We start from the raw sequence: 15,655 nt of genomic DNA, 5'->3' as shown, positions 1-15,655 counted from the left end.
TATACTCAACACATCACCAAACCAAAAACTTACATGAGCCATTACAAAGAGTGGGCCACTCTTTTTATATAAATGTTGTAAACAGTCTAAAAAGTGCCACCCTAATCTTAGCACTCTAATCCTTGCAAATAAATGTGGCCCCCACTCTAATGAAGCGCCAGCTAAAGCTCACAAATTCCTCCGTATTTTGTGCACTAAAGACACCTAATTTTTTATGGCATTATTTCCTACGACAGTGGCATGCACCCACCCACCATTGTGAGGGTGAGGTCTCCCCAGAGGTCCCAGAGGTCCTTGAGTGTCGTCAGGCCAACCAGAGCAATCACAAACAGCCCCACCCACTTTACACTAGAACAGAGAAAAAGGAGCATTACAAACAATACAATGGACTAGCCTTGATTACAGGTCGTAAAGAAGGAAGAAAGGCTAGCTTTAGAAAAAAAAATATCAGTGTGTAGCACATGTTAACTAGAACATGAACAAAAAGGTTTACCCCTAAAAGCATAAAAAGGGTCAATGAATAATTAAGGCAAAAGAACCGGGGCTCACCTGAAGGCACATCCTATGAACATCCCTGAGAGTGACAGCCAGTACCACCACTCCATATCAAATGGTCTGTAGTAACAAGAGAAGACAAGCGGTGAATAATTAGCACAGAGAATAGAGAGAGAGAGACATCATTAACTCACTCGTTTCTACAGTTGATGAATCTTGCCGTACAGAAAGAGGCGGCCATGATAAAGAAGATCAATGGAGGGTCTAGAAGTATGTACTGTGAGAGTACTAGAGTGCCCGTTTCACAGAGAAGCATGACGCCGGCCAACAGAGCAGCTGTGGTCGAGCGGACCAGCTCCCAGACTGTGAGATAGCCTAGGGGCACTACTAGGAGGCCCAACACAGCACACGCCTGCACAGGGGGAAGTACAAATACGGTGGTGACTATGAAGACTTAGGTATTATGATCAATGGTTACGTACACATCACTTAGAAATGTACATAAATATAGGTATATACGATTACAACATTCCAAACTCAACCTACATGTACGGCAGTGATTACACCCACACCTTGTTATCACCTAATCTACGAGAGTATTACAAATGCTCAGCCTCTAACTTGTAACTATACCAGTGAAACCAATATTCAGAGATAGTTTCAAACACGCTCTAATCTAATGCTGTACACAGAGTGTATGCACGTACCACTCTCATGCCGACGTAAGGAGTGTCCTTGTACTGTTGCCCTGGCTCCTCAAACTCAAAGGAACCGTTGTAGCCAGTGAGCACTCCAGCTACCGCTATAATCAACTGGTGGTGGGGGAGAGGGGGGCAAGAGTAAAGATTGGTTGCGTAGTGTAAGGCCAACAAAAAGACATAATTATTACTACATAATCTGTTTGGCCCAGAAAGTACATACTGTACAGTAGTAGCTATGGCAATGTAATAGCAGTGGCACATTACAATAACTATGACCAGCTATTGCGTGAGAATTACAAGCAAGAGGAATTAAAAACAATTATGGGCTACATACGATAAACTATGAAAGTGTAGCAGCAACAAGACTTGAATATTCATAATAAAAATTATGTGGGAACAGAATTGTCAGTACTGTAACATTCTTCTCACAAGAGTTAAGCCACTAATTGTGCATACATACAGCATGTACAGACAGACAGTTGATTCAGAGGGGGAGACATGTATGGGTAAAGTATCACCTTGAAATATCATTGGCATTTCCTGTCGTAATCATCTATTTACAACAAGCTCCACACACCATTACCCTAAGCAAACCATGGCTCACCTTTCCTAGTGGAGGGTGGACATCAAAGAAGAACCTTCCTTGAATGTACCAGCTGGCGTGCTTACCAAAGTGGGTCTCATCCCACCTGAAGTGTGTGGAAAGTGTGTGGAAAATATATCACCAAACCATAAACCATACAGAACCGTTACTGGTATATAATCATTGTGGAATATTCTATAATCTCAATTGAGTAATACAACCTTTCTACACAGCCTAGCCGAATATCAATCAACAAATTCCAAATACTTATTGTGAGGGTGACTTACGCTACATGGTACGGCTCGTCTATTTTATACAGTCTAGTTGCTATGGACGCCAGAGTGATGACAGCCAGTCCAACATAGTAGGCCACATCCGAGTCATTTAATGGAGAGCTATAGAGACGACCACAGTAATGTGAGGAAGACGGTACTCCCAGGTCCGGAGTCTTGGTAACAGGGGAATCGGAGTTCGAGTGATAGTCTTCACTCTGAGGCTCTCTCTCTTCAGGGGATGCCATAGAGATGGTTGCTAGGGGATAGGTAATGATTTGTATGAGGTTGTGGCTGTGTTGAAGCTTGACTTGATAGATGGTCTCTAAATGACTTTCAGTTATCTGAAAACAGAGGTGTGGCAGGGTCTATTTACAGCCATGTGGCTATTTAGCCCGTCTCGTTGACTAGCCGCACACAATCTGAAACCCAATTTTTCTTTATTACAACGTAAGGAGAAAACAGAACTCAAACAAGAGACCCTTTTGCTGTTGAGCTTGAGAGGCACTTCTGAAGAGATGGCAGCTGAAACTGTGAGTTAACAAGTAAAACCAAGTTCATCCATAAGCTAGGAACGCACAGCTGCCTTTGGCACGCCTCATCCACCCAACACTGCACTGTAGAATATACCCTCTGTCTCTGACAGCAACCTCATGCACCCCACCCCCTCATGCAGCCCATCCTCCACTCTTACTACAGAAGCTCCTGCTCCTGGAGAGTGAGATTTGGTGAGATCCATAGTATCGTACAATTTTCGTTGCTAATTAATTCAGTCGTCTATTGAATAATTAAATATTTGTGTACGTCTTCCTTCAGCTCTTGCACTGAAAGGTATCGAGTACGAGTACAAACCTGTTCATCTGGTACAAGATGGCGGACAACAGGTATGTTTACGATCATCCAAACAATTTTAGACGTCTGTGTTTGTTGATTTTTCATTATTGTTCAGTTTGCAGACTCGTACAAAGCTTTGAACCCTCAGTGTGTGGTACCTACCTTGGAGATAGACGGACTAGTCCTCACAGAGTCTGTACGTTAACTGCTCATTTATACTATATCACGTTCATCCCCTCACCCACCCAGCTGGCCATTATCGAGTACCTTGATGAGACGAGAGGCCCACCGTACTTTGTTCCCCACGGAGACCCTGCCAAGAGAGCACGGGTGAGGTGACCATTTGTTGGAATGTATACTGTTGTCCTACATTATTTTAATGGTCGATATTCATTTCTCAGGTCAGGTCGATATCCAACAACATTGCTGCTGGGATTCAGCCAATACAGGTGTAAAATAATCTGCTCCTGCTGTTTATATTGGATTTGCAATTTCAGAACCTGAGGGTGCTCAAGTATGTTGGGGATGAAAAGAAATTTGAGTGGGGCAAGCACTGGATCACCAAAGGATTTGACAGTACGGTGGTTCTCTAATGTATACAATTGCTTGCATGTTGATAAATGCATGGTTTGCTCTTATTTCAAGAGGTCTTTGTAGTCCTTTTTGTATCTTTGTCGTCTCACCTCGCTATATAATGTTTCTCTTTAATACTGGTTAAGCAATTTCTAGGAACAGCTGCAGCTTGTGTATGGCTTTTGTTAGGTTATAACATACGCTGTACTATTTCTGTGTAGTAGGATTTTCTTTCAAAGTAGTGTTCATCACTTTCACAGGTTTGGAGCTGGTGCTTCAGAAAACGGCAGGGAAGTACTGTGTGGGGGATGAGGTGAGTCTGTATATTAGTAACCAACGACTACATGTAGCACCTCTTCTCAGGTGACGATGGCTGACCTCTGTCTAGTACCACAGCTCTATAATGCTAACAGGTATATGTACATGAAATCAAATATTCCTTCCACTAGAATTCTATATATAATTTATAGCGATCAATGTAGATCTATAGCTTAGCTAGCTATAGCTCCAATATTTCAATTGCTACCATCTATTTATAGTATCTGCTAGCTGTTTTGCACAACCTTTTATTTATCCTTTTCACCCCCCCTCCCCCTCCCAGGTTCAAAGTTGAGATGAGTGTGTACCCGACCATCACTAGAGTGTGCTCTGCTTTGGAGACTCTGGAGGCCTATCACAAGTCACACCCTGACAACCAGCCCGACACACCTCCAAAGACATAACTAAACTCTTTGGCGACTGACTGACTGACTGCGACTGCCCATTGTTATTTTTGACATTTTAGGTTTTAATAATTACGTTGTGATGTTGAGTGAATGTGAGTGTGGAAATAGTATAACCTAACAGTATATAAAAAGACGAACTAAACTCTTTGGTGACGGTCCATTATTATTTTTACATTTGAGGTTTTATGAAGAATGTATGGTATTGTTTGTTGAGTCAGCAATAAGCATTGATTTGGCTTGGAACACCTCTTGAAATCCACAGTGACACTAGCTGCAAGGAAGGTGTGTGTGAGACACAGACAATATTAAAAGATGGCAGCTCAAACTATCAGGGTATGGTACAAACTAATGCTCAGTCTAGTCAATATAATTATAGTAAACACACATATTCATTGAATCGTCTGACGTACATAGACCTTACACCTGTATACCCCTCTCCAGCCCATCCTCCACTCGTTCTACCCCAGCTCCTGCTCCTGGAGAGTGAGATTTGGTGAGAGGGTAATAGTCTAGCTACCTAATAATTACTGGTCCACCCGCTATCCCTAGACATAGTCAAGCCCACGGCCCCTGTTTTAATGTTATCTTGTTCAGTGCAGCTCTTGCGCTAAAAGGTATAGAGTATGAGTACAAGGCTGTTCATCTGGTGAAAGATGGCGGACAGCAGGTAATTAATGATTTATGTGTAAAATTTAATTATGAGACGTTTTTTTGACAGTTTACTGACACCTACAAAGCTTTGAATCCTCAGTGTGTGGTACCTACCTTGGAGATAGACGGACTAGTCCTCACAGAGTCTGTACGTTAACTGCTCATTTATACTATCACATTCATTCCCTCACCCACCCAGCTGGCCATTATCGAGTACCTTGATGAGACGAGGGGTCCACCGTACCTCGTTCCCCACGGAGACCCTGCCAAGAGAGCACGGGTGAGGGGGCCATTGTTGTTGAGCTCTTATCTTGGTGTAGAGGGATTCTAGACAGGCTAGACAAATTAGCTAGAGACAGGCTCCTAGCTATAGGCAACAACAACTAGTTATAGACAAATTGACTTCACAGTGTAGCTTAACCAGATTGAGAAGCAAAACATCAACTGACAATACAGGGTAAAACGAAGTTAAAGTGAAGTAAGGCAAAAAAGGTAAACAAAACCTTAAATACGTGGAGCAGGGCCCCAGAGGCTCGCACAACAACAAAGGGAGGAAGTGGAGCACTAACAATGAGAATTGTTAGAGAAGAGTATGATATCAACATCAACATCAAATCATGGTTAAGGTAGTAGTATTTATTAAGGTGTTAATAAGGTTCTAATAAATGCTAATTTAAAGTAAGGTACATTGAGCGTGAACAATTGTAATACCAAGAGTATAATTGGTCGCGAACTGCAACAGTGCAAGGGAAGAAGACCAACCCGACTATGATTTTTGTGAAAAGATTGTTTCCTATCCGTTAGCTCTGAACGTTGAACACAAACGACTAGCTAGAATCAGATGTCATTGTTCAATTACAGCACCCCTAAAACGTCACGGTTACCATTTACTAGGAGATTACTACAATATACTTCATCATGTGCGAGTTATGTTTTTTGTGTACAGTTATCAGTAGTTCAACACTCTTCTCTTCTTAATAATAATTATACTATGCATGGGCACCCCTATCAGTATCCATCATGCTTACTGTGTTTTCTCAGGTCAGGACGATATCTAGTAACATTGCTGGTGGGATCCAGCCGATACAGGTAAGATTTAATTGTATGATTACTAAATTAAGCTACCACGTTATAATCTTAGAATCTAAAAGTGCTAAGGTACGTTGGAGATGAAAAGAAATTTGAGTGGGGCAAGCACTGGATCACCACAGGATTTGACAGTGAGTTCAGTTTAGTCATTATGATTGTATATGCGTAGTAACAGGAGTGGTAGTAATGATCGATTGACCATTATTTCTTAATCACATTCACGTACAGGTTTGGAGCTGGTGCTTCAGAAGACAGCTGGGAAGTATTGTGTGGGGGATGAGGTGAGTCTGTTTACACTGCCATTGATACTGAACTGCGTATATCCCCTCAGGTGACAATGGCAGACGTCTGTCTTGTCCCTCAAGTGAATAACGCTAAAAGGTAGGGTTAGTTTAAGCCTTTAGGTGAGTGACTCTTTCCTATATTATTGCCTGAGCAGGAAAAATGATTATGCTATAATTATTATGTACAATAAGTATACAGTACATTCTGTCAGAAAGTGCATGGATCTATTCCCTTGGTTCTAAACTATATGCATAGCTATAGTTTTTTAATTTACTAACACTCAACGTCCAACATCAATTCACCCCCCCCCCCTAGGTTCAAAGTTGAGATGAGTGTGTACCCGACCATCACTAGAGTGTGCTCTGCCTTGGAGACTCTGGAGGCCTATCATAAGTCACACCCTGACAACCAGCCAGACACACCTCCAAAGACAAATAATAATTAATTATACATTCAACAGTGTTGTTATACACAAACTTATAATTATATATAGAATACAATTTTTAATGATCTATTCTGGAATGTACATGACATGGTATCTAAGGGTATCAAGGAATACTTGTTGTCTCTGTTTACGCAGCATTAGAATGAATGAGAGAGTGTTCAGCAGACTTCTTAGCATCCTCGTTTCTTTCCATATATCGAGGAATACCGTTTGTCTGTGGATGCGTTTATGAAGAACTTTCAGAATAGAATACGTTAACAAATCAAAGCTTAGTTGCTCCAAAATTTTATTTTGTTTTTGTTTACGTATGGCCAAAATAAACACGAGTGTCTTTAGCATGTTTTTCAACATAATATCCTTAAACTCATCCACTTTTTGTTGAATTAGTAACTCTTGGTCCTGTACTATAGGGATTTGGTAATCCCCAGGACGTCTATTTCCATTCAATATTGACGTTGGTGAATGAGAAAATCTGGAATAAATAGATGGTGTTAGACTATTCCCAAGTGTGAAATCAATTTCATTTCTTTTTCCACTTATCACAAGAGCTCGAGCGATTTCAGCTAGGTGTTCTTCAGAGTAGTACGAATAATATAGAGTGAATCGTGTTAAGGTTTTGTCCTTGATGAGCATTCGGATTAAATGCTTAAAGAATTTAGCAGAATTAAAAGAGAATTTTCCGGGTTCAAAATCTAATACTACTGACTGCAATTTACTGGTAACAATTGAATCCAGAAGAAGATGATAGGGATTTTCTGGTTTTGCTTCGATATCCATTTCTAAATCAGAAACGCATGTTAATGCAACGGTTCTAGCATTGGTGATTGCAAAAGATATAGCAGAGCCTACTCCAACAGTCCGATCTTGAAAATCTATCAGACAAAGACTTCTTAAGGTTTTATTCTTCTTTAAGCCAATGCTTAGTGAGGAAATCAGTTTTTTCGTCAGCTCAACAAAGACGAGATTAAATGTGTGCAATGTGTGGTTGTTTTGAAGAATGTAACACACACCTTTTGGATTAAGATCCATATCTCCTAGGGTTACCCTTTGCAAAGTATGGTTCATAGCAATCCCATATAAAAAGTTAGACAATGTTGGGCTGAAACTCGAACCAAAGAGATCCTTTGTATTCCAACATGATCTTAAAATGAGAGAGTCAAGGTTGAAAAAGTTTTCTTTGACAGTAAATCCTAATCTTGTGTCAACTTTATGTTCTATTTCAGATGGGAGTAGTACCTGCAATGACAAACTCTTCATGACTTGAAGACGTCCACGAACTGCAAAGCCTAATGCCCAAAGGATTTCCAAGCTCTGCTGAGATGACTTAATATCCAGAGACTCAAGATAGTTCATGTTATTACCAATAAAATCATGAAATGTATCATTGGTAGCACCAACTACTCCTTGTAGAGATAAATGTTGTATGTTTCCCATCATTATTAGCATTCTTAAAAACATTGCTGATTGTTTTTCCTCAACGTAAAAATAAGCACATTCCTTTTCATCAACTGGACTTGTAACTGACAAGCTGTTTACATTACAGAACGCATCTTGGCATAACAATCTATTTATGTCGTTAATAGTACAGCAACCGTAGTCTGTGATAATGGGTTCGTGATTTAGAACAAAGCTTTTTACAATTGTCAACTTGTTAGTGCTTTTAAAATTGCTCACAAACTGGACAAAATTTGAATGAACAAGCATCAGATTAACAACCTCCCACGTGCAACAACTCTTGTCAATGAAGAAAGCTAAAGAAGCAGATAACTTTTCATTAATTCCAGATGCCATTATCTTTAGCACTCGCCCTTTAATCAATGATGATAAAAGAGGGCACAATACAATATTCTGAGCTTCATATATAAACATTATTTTTGTCACAAATGCCTTATGATCTGTTGTTTCCTCGAACGTGCACAAATCTAACTGTTTGTCACAAATGAAATGTTCATAAGACTGATGATGTAGTTTGGATTGACCAGCTAGGAAAAGCAGTATGTACCTAAAGCGATCATCCATCACATTACAAGCTAAGAAATTACTAGCGTCCAAGGGGGACAGTGTTTCGTGAACCCATTTTGCAGCTAGATATTCTTGTACCGTCAGGTGAGTGAAAGCATAATTCAGTTTTCGGCCACGACTCATGAAGCCTTTAGAGGCAGTGAGTAGTCCTAGTGATTTAAAATTTTGACCAGTGAGTTTTCTAACTTCTTCATCTTCAAGTACAACTCTGTCATTGATACTATTCTCATATGCAAGCTTACACAAATTTAAAAGGTCTGGTTCGAGCATTGATTTACATTCGATGCCTTGTATGTCTGCTTCCCTGGTGAGAACATTCGAAATAAAATATTCGTAAGTTCCAGTGAGGGTTAGTGGTAAGTCATAATTCTCTTGTTTATACACAAAAATGATGATGGCACAACTTAAAGGGTTCTCACAAACTTTTAGAAGCTCAAGCTTCTCAAAACGTAACAGATACTGTAGTTTTTTTCCTTTTTCGCCATGTATTGATGAAGAAATACAGCTCATGATGTCCCTTTTACTAAACCCTAATAATTTAACGTGTTGACTTAGAGTATGCAAGCTCTCTAATTTTTGTGAGGCATGAGGGCGGGAAGTTACCAGTACTGAGCATTTAGCTAGTTTTTTGCCTTGCAAGATTTGTAAAAATAGTGAGTGTTTCGTTCTTTGTTTGTGAGAAAGCTCATCATAGCCATCCATTATAAGGAGAACATTAGCACCTTGATTTTTCCTAACATGCTCCACTACTTTCATTTGAAGAACAGAATCATCATGGTAGAAAAGATCGTCGATTCTATTTGAGTTAACTATCTCTGGATCTCTTAAAGGGACGAGAACAGTTAAGTTAAAATCTTGAGCCATTTTCTTTTTAGACCAATTGTGAACAATCTTCCTACATAGAGTTGACTTTCCTGAGCCAGGATCTCCGTCTATGAGTATCTTAAAAGGTTTCTCCAAGTCTTCGAAAATATTTTCCAAATCTATTTGCTCATCGCTATCGTTTCCATTTTTGGTCTTTAAAATAAGAGTGAGTTTAGTGAATTCCTCACTTGGAGGAGGCGGCCATGGATCTTCTTGCATAATAGGCTCACTCAAGTACATTTCTTTAAGGTATCTAGTGTATTCCATTATATACCTTGAAACAATTTCATATTTTACTATTTCTGCTGGAACACCTACATAAGTAATGATCACACAATCAATTAATATATACACACACTACCATCTGCCATCATCACAGGCGTACTATATATGTGTGTACTTTACCTTGTTTGGAACAAAGCTCCTCAGCCACAGACTTGTTACCAGTTGAAGCAAGAGCTTTTATCAGTTCTTCATATGATGCGTCTGGGTGGGACTGAAACCATCTTGATAGCATTTCTGATTTCCTTCTCTCATGTTGGGGATAGTCTCTCTCAATCTGCTTAAGAGCTTCCTCACTAAGCTGAAGTTTCAGCCCAACTTCAAACCAGTCGTCCATTGGCAAATGAACTATCTCTCGCACTGAGCTTATTAGATGATCTTCGACTATGGGACCTACATGTATACATGTATATAAAAATAATAATTATACAATGTGTTACTATAAATCAACTCACCTATTTCTTTCAAGGGAACGATATTGTATTTTCTCTCGATCTCGGTAGCCATTCTAACCATTCCAACAGCATGTAAAGCATTCGAAAGATCTTTCCACGTCGTTACATTTTCGGTGTTTTTCAACCAAACTTCTAACATATCTTGAAAACTCAAGTCAGGACTAGCTCGATGCTTCATTTCAATGGCTTTCAGATCCACTGGTGTCAGCCCAAGATTAACTCCTATCTGGAACCACTCAGTACGAGCATCCCACAACTGATTGATGACGTCTTTCAAGTTTGCGAGACTTAAAATAATTCCTTTATCTGTAATTATTAATAAAGGTAGCAGTTATTGAATTTGTTCTTTCACAAGGCATTAGGTCACTCCAAAAATTCAATTTCTTGTTTCTCATATATCCTACTGCTATTTCTTCCCTTGTGCTAGAAGGCAAATGTTCTTACTGCGTTACGCACTAGCATTTGATTTTTGACCCCACTAAAATTGCCCATGCAAAACACACATGTCATACACATCCATCGTCTCTAAGGTAAGGAAGCTGTTCACAACCGTTCTATTATTAAGGTTACGGTAAACAGTTTGCTCATGAATATATTCATGATTTCTTATAATGATTTTTGTGAAACTATAAAATGCCACGAGAGAAGTTTGAAGCACACACATGATAAATATATCGGTGTATCAATCAGGATCAATCTTCAAAATATCTTTCAGTGGAAGCTCTAGAAACAACACAAACTAGTAGTCATTTTATGCTTCCAAAAATACTTCTAGCTCTGTGTTCTTGCTCTTATAGGATACTTCTTACCATTCTGGAGGGCTACACGAAGCGTTTTTTCGTTCCAGGCCAGGAAACTCTCACAAAATAAAACTTAAAATGGCTGACAGAGCCAAGGAAAACAGCCTCTTGTGAGCTTTCAGTAACCTTTTCATGCCTCGGTGCGCATGCGCAAGCGAGGTATACGGTAGTGTGTTTGTGTGTCTGTGTGTGTGTGTGTGTAGACCGCTACAGCTGCTCAAGGATGAATCAAGTGCAAGTAAGAGTTTCTATAGGCTTCTAGTCATGTTTACTTGGATGGATTTGCAAAATAATGCTTCGTTCTCGAGTTATGCCTAGTTTTGCTTACTTGGAATGCTATTGCAGCCTTTTCAGAAGAGTCCGTAGCAAAACTTGTTCACCGAGTGTTACTACTCTACTTAGTAGTTAGCTCTGCACTAGAACGCTAGCTATTGGTAGCTGCAAGAGTGAGCAGAGAGCCTTGGATTAATTTTGGCATCGATCGTTTTTAACAACAATCATGATTGATCATTACCCACTATTCGGTTGATTGCATGCAGCAAAATTCATCATAATCAATGTGTGTATAAAAGCTAGCTATTAGTAGTTTTATATTATGTATAGCTTTGGCACCTCCACCGAGGCATCACAGCACCCGCGGTGCTTTCATTTTAATATCTCTTCGTGTGGCCCTGCATATACTTCAGCTACAGTAGACTGCATCTAAGCTATCTATTAAAAATGTCTATTCGAGCCATGAAACGACTACTGCGTTTTAGCTGGACTTCCATGCAGCTTATTCTAGCTGGAAAAGATCACTAGATCTAGCTTATGAATAATTAATGAGCAAACGGTTTACCGTAACCTTAAGTAACAAAATAACTAAACTTATACCACACTTACGTCACCACAAATTGATCTCATTGGTCAACAGCTGTAGGATATATAGAATATTAGCATACAGCCCCAGGCATGCAAGTTGTTTTTTTAGTTTTTTCATTTGTTCAAGAAAGTAAGCAAAGAGAAGAGAGCCATGCTTGACGGTATTAAGACTCAAAGCGACGGCAGAAACACGGAAGGTGCTCTCCAACAAGATGGCTAAGCTTCCATGGGTCCATGGGCGCGGTTTAGATACATTTTATCCAAGAAGAGCTTGCAACTCCAGTAAGGGACGTCGAATGGTCAACGCTTGGACCAAGGAAGCTCTTGAGCATCTGTAGGAGTCAACATGTTGCTCAACTAGCTCTTTGATGGCTGCAAAATCCGGCATAGTCTTGTTCTTTTTGCAGTCTGCATCGTGATTGAATTGTTGCTAGGGGGAGGTCCTTTTATAGTGCTGCGGTCACGTGGTATAAGTCAGATATGCCACACCTACTCGGCCTCCTCTTAGGTGTGGTATATCCTATACTTAGGCCAAGCTAACTTAATTCCATGTTTCACGAACTTTCTAATTTATAGACCAGGCAGGCCAGTAAAAAAATTATTATAAAAATTAAGGGAGAGTGGAGATATAGTATAGAGTAAACAACCGATTATCGAACACGTGCTATTTTCGAACGCTTGTTCTCGAGGACAGCGGCCCAGAGCACTAAGCTGATAGTACCTAGGTATAGACAAGGTAAAGCTCTATTCAAGTCCAAACTCACGGCGGCCAACAAAAAGCTTCTTCGGCGGAGTGACAGGGTATTGGAACAGATTTAGTTCGAACATAGCCACGATTCTTCAAATTCTCTCTCTCTCGTATCAACAGAAGGCTCTAAGCACAATGCATGACCGTAATACAACTAGTAAACTATGCACAGCTCTGGTTTCGAGGTCTGACTGCAAACCGTTAGATAATGGTGGCCTCTTGAAAAAGTGCAGTATTGCCATCAAAATCCGAACGATTATTGCTTTTTTCTTTATAATCTCCAGTGTAGCCATGACGTAAGAATGCAACTTTAGGGAAAAAATGGAGATTATGAATAAAAAGGTATTAATCGTTTGGATTTTTTGATGGCAATACTGGACTTTTTCAAGAGGCCACCATTATCTAACGGTTTGCAGTCAGACCTCGAAATCAGAGCTGTACATAGTTTACTAGTTGTAGATTACGGTCATGCATTGTAGCTAGCTGCTTAGAGCCTTCTGTTGATACGAGAGAGAGAGTTCGAAGAATGGTGGCTATGTTCGAACTAAATCTGTTCCATTAGTTGAGTGTTTGGCCCTGTCACTCCGCTGAAGAAGCTTTTTGTTGGCCGCCCTGAGTTTGGACTTGAATAGAGATTTACCTTGTCTATACCTAGGTATTATCAGCTTAGTGCTCTGAGCCGTTATCCTTGAGAACAAGCGTTAGAAAATAGTACGTGTTCGATAATCGGTTGTTTACTCTATAGCTGGTAATTTCCGAGGGGCAAAATATTCGTGGTTGAACACTGAACAACAAATATTTTACCCACAAATGAAGCGACCTTGACTATCTTTATACCTGCAGTGCAAGCAGCAACCATGAAAATAATATCCATGAAATGATTACCATATAGCGGGTAATTTTTGTGTAGTAAAAAAAATGTTTGAGTAAAAAATTTTGTTTGACTTTATTGCTTGCATTAAACCACGCCTATATGTTTTCGCAGGGAAACATTTTTGTGGAGGTCAGCTTGCCCACGAAAATAACGAATGTTTTTACCTCAAGAAAATTACCTGCTATACAGTAGTTTCTGCCTGTTAGGCTTCCCTGGTATGTTGTGGTAACAAATAAGCCTTACAAGGGTATGGAGTGGATGGTTGTGGGTTTGTTGTTTTGACTTTCACAAAAAGAAACCCGTGAAGCATGTAATCAAGTTGGCTTGGCCTTACCAAGAGTATATGATAGAGAGAGAGAGTATCGAACGTAGGCATACTGTGTATCAGATGTATGCGGAGAGTAACGTGACTTCCTGTATCTGTCACAAGCTGCACACTGACCAATCCAAGCGTGGGTGATGTAATCTACTTTCTTCCGCATACATCTGATGTACAGTATGCCTACGTTCGATACTTTTTTCTCTATCATATACTCTTGGCCTTATACTAAACAATGATCTAAACACTATGATCTATAATAATTGTAAATGACTTTTTCTTTTCACTGTCAGTGTGTGTAGTCTACCTCGTTTTGTTCCAACAAAGATTCCGCTATAACAGCTCTGTGCTTTTTTTGTAAGGAAATGACATAATTGTTACACATTATTACATCGGCTGCCAGACCGCATTGAATGAGAAACAAGTAGATTTGGTGTGGCCTACCGGACCATAGATATAATAATTATATCCATCATTATGCTATAACTAATAGTACAATTATTACTAGATCTAGTAGCTTTTATAGCCTACCTGTTTCTTTATCTGGTGTATTACCAGGACCAGGGTTCAATTCAACATCTCCAGACAATATTAACAGTGACAATAAGACCACTGCAATGTGCAACAAGCCCAGCACCACAATAAGTGTTCCAGTTCCATCACTATAAAGCCCTCCTCTTGGAACAGATCTAGAAGACCTGGGTGACCTATTCTTCAGGCCTCTACTGCGCACCCTGATACAATAGAGACCAATTCGAGCTCTCCAGGTTGAAATATCATCCATTGTTTAGCACTAGATCGAGTAAGCAATGCCCCTAAATCTGACTATGACGTCACACTAAGTTTTGCTAACAGATGTGGGGTGCATGAATTCCATCCTTTGCATACAAGCCCCATAGATACTATAAATTACACTAATTATGCCTCGGTGCGCATGCGCAAGCGAGGTATACGGTAGTGTGTCTGTGTGTCTGTGTGTGTGTGTGTGTGTGTGTAGACCGCTACAGCTGCTCAAGGATGAATCAAGTGCAAGTAAGAGTTTCTATAGGCTTCTAGTCATGTTTACTTGGATTTTAATTCGTGGATTTGCAAAATAATGCTTCGTTCTCGAGTTATGCCTAGTTTTGCTTACTTGGAATGCTATTGCAGCCTTTTCAGAAGAGTCCGTAGCAAAACTTGTTCACCGAGTGTTACTACTCTACTTAGTAGTTAGCTCTGCACTAGAACGCTAGCTATTGGTAGCTGCAAGAGTGAGCAGAGAGTAGCCTCGTTCCCAGGCCTTACTTTTTCTTGCTGTTGTCACTGTTCATCCATAAACAAGACATAGTGAGGCAGCAAGGAAAGAAATGGGCGTACAGTTAAGAAAAAGTAAGGCCTGGTTTGGGAAATCGCGTGATCCACAAGGATTTTTATGAACGTGGGCGATATGTAGCCCACAATCGTGACGTAAGGTATTCTGCCACGCATTCAGAGTAAGACTGTACTGTACTGCACTGCACTGAGACAACCACCAAGCTGTGCTGCAGTCAGATCAGAGAACCAGCGTGGCCAGCTCTGGTGGCAGTAGCTACCTGCTATATGATAATGATGACTAAGCTATTCTACTATAGCATGTAGAAAGACACAAGAAAAGGTAATAGTGATAGAATCTAAACACACAATCTAGACTAGTAGATCATCTAGCTAAGCCTAAGGTATAGCTAGCTATAGTGCTTGCAAACTTCCAGTTCCAAGTCCATGTCCAGCTTGCTGCAGGCAAAGTTTTATTAGTCGTAGA

The 15,655-nt window shown here is 40.1% G+C and overlaps 5 protein-coding genes across 7 annotated transcripts in view; 2 read left to right on the top strand and 3 right to left on the bottom strand.

Annotated features, from left to right (window-relative positions):
* Positions 1-2,464, bottom strand: part of LOC135348794 (protein O-mannosyl-transferase 2-like) — an 81,492-nt gene extending 79,028 nt beyond the window's left edge. Inside the window, exons 1-6 of the mRNA XM_064547137.1 lie at positions 2,067-2,464; positions 1,801-1,885; positions 1,203-1,307; positions 690-907; positions 550-615; positions 255-348 (exon numbers count right to left, since the gene is read on the bottom strand). Of these exons, the coding sequence (XP_064403207.1) occupies positions 255-348; positions 550-615; positions 690-907; positions 1,203-1,307; positions 1,801-1,885; positions 2,067-2,299 (801 nt within the window). The 5' untranslated portion in view covers positions 2,300-2,464. The remainder of the gene's footprint in view (positions 1-254; positions 349-549; positions 616-689; positions 908-1,202; positions 1,308-1,800; positions 1,886-2,066) is intronic.
* Positions 1-15,655, bottom strand: part of LOC135348790 (kinesin-like protein KIF16B) — a 149,112-nt gene that overhangs the window by 5,289 nt on the left and 128,168 nt on the right. The window lies entirely within an intron of this gene.
* On the top strand, positions 2,456-4,274 carry LOC135348927 (maleylacetoacetate isomerase-like). The gene is made up of 10 exons (XM_064547320.1): positions 2,456-2,584; positions 2,728-2,779; positions 2,868-2,935; positions 3,001-3,081; positions 3,135-3,215; positions 3,287-3,334; positions 3,383-3,461; positions 3,719-3,771; positions 3,822-3,871; positions 4,060-4,274. Exons 1-10 carry the CDS (start codon positions 2,570-2,572, stop codon positions 4,178-4,180), a joined length of 648 nt encoding a protein of 215 aa, XP_064403390.1. The 5' UTR covers positions 2,456-2,569; the 3' UTR covers positions 4,181-4,274.
* Positions 4,375-15,655, top strand: part of LOC135348925 (maleylacetoacetate isomerase-like) — a 30,705-nt gene continuing 19,424 nt past the window's right edge. Inside the window, exons 1-10 of one of the 3 annotated variants that reach the window (XM_064547316.1) lie at positions 4,375-4,516; positions 4,625-4,676; positions 4,783-4,850; positions 4,902-4,982; positions 5,034-5,114; positions 5,876-5,923; positions 5,976-6,054; positions 6,152-6,204; positions 6,255-6,304; positions 6,524-6,664. In XM_064547316.1, the coding sequence (XP_064403386.1) occupies positions 4,496-4,516; positions 4,625-4,676; positions 4,783-4,850; positions 4,902-4,982; positions 5,034-5,114; positions 5,876-5,923; positions 5,976-6,054; positions 6,152-6,204; positions 6,255-6,304; positions 6,524-6,653 (663 nt within the window). In that variant the 5' untranslated portion in view covers positions 4,375-4,495 and the 3' untranslated portion in view covers positions 6,654-6,664. Of the gene's footprint in view, positions 4,517-4,624; positions 4,677-4,782; positions 4,851-4,901; positions 4,983-5,033; positions 5,115-5,875; positions 5,924-5,975; positions 6,055-6,151; positions 6,205-6,254; positions 6,305-6,523; positions 6,665-15,655 lie in introns of those variants that run through there. The other 2 variants (XM_064547317.1, XM_064547318.1) reach the window with 2 other exon arrangements.
* LOC135348763 (uncharacterized) lies at positions 6,634-14,704 on the bottom strand. Its single transcript, XM_064547081.1, has 4 exons — positions 14,410-14,704; positions 10,277-10,582; positions 9,945-10,214; positions 6,634-9,853 (listed from the first exon to the last, which is right to left on the bottom strand). Exons 1-4 carry the CDS (start codon positions 14,660-14,662, stop codon positions 6,720-6,722), a joined length of 3,963 nt encoding a protein of 1,320 aa, XP_064403151.1. The 5' UTR covers positions 14,663-14,704; the 3' UTR covers positions 6,634-6,719.

Source organism: Halichondria panicea, chromosome 15 (assembly GCF_963675165.1).
Source record: "Halichondria panicea chromosome 15, odHalPani1.1, whole genome shotgun sequence".
Lineage (NCBI taxonomy): Eukaryota > Metazoa > Porifera > Demospongiae > Suberitida > Halichondriidae > Halichondria > Halichondria panicea.
This window is presented reverse-complemented; position numbering and strand designations above follow the sequence as displayed.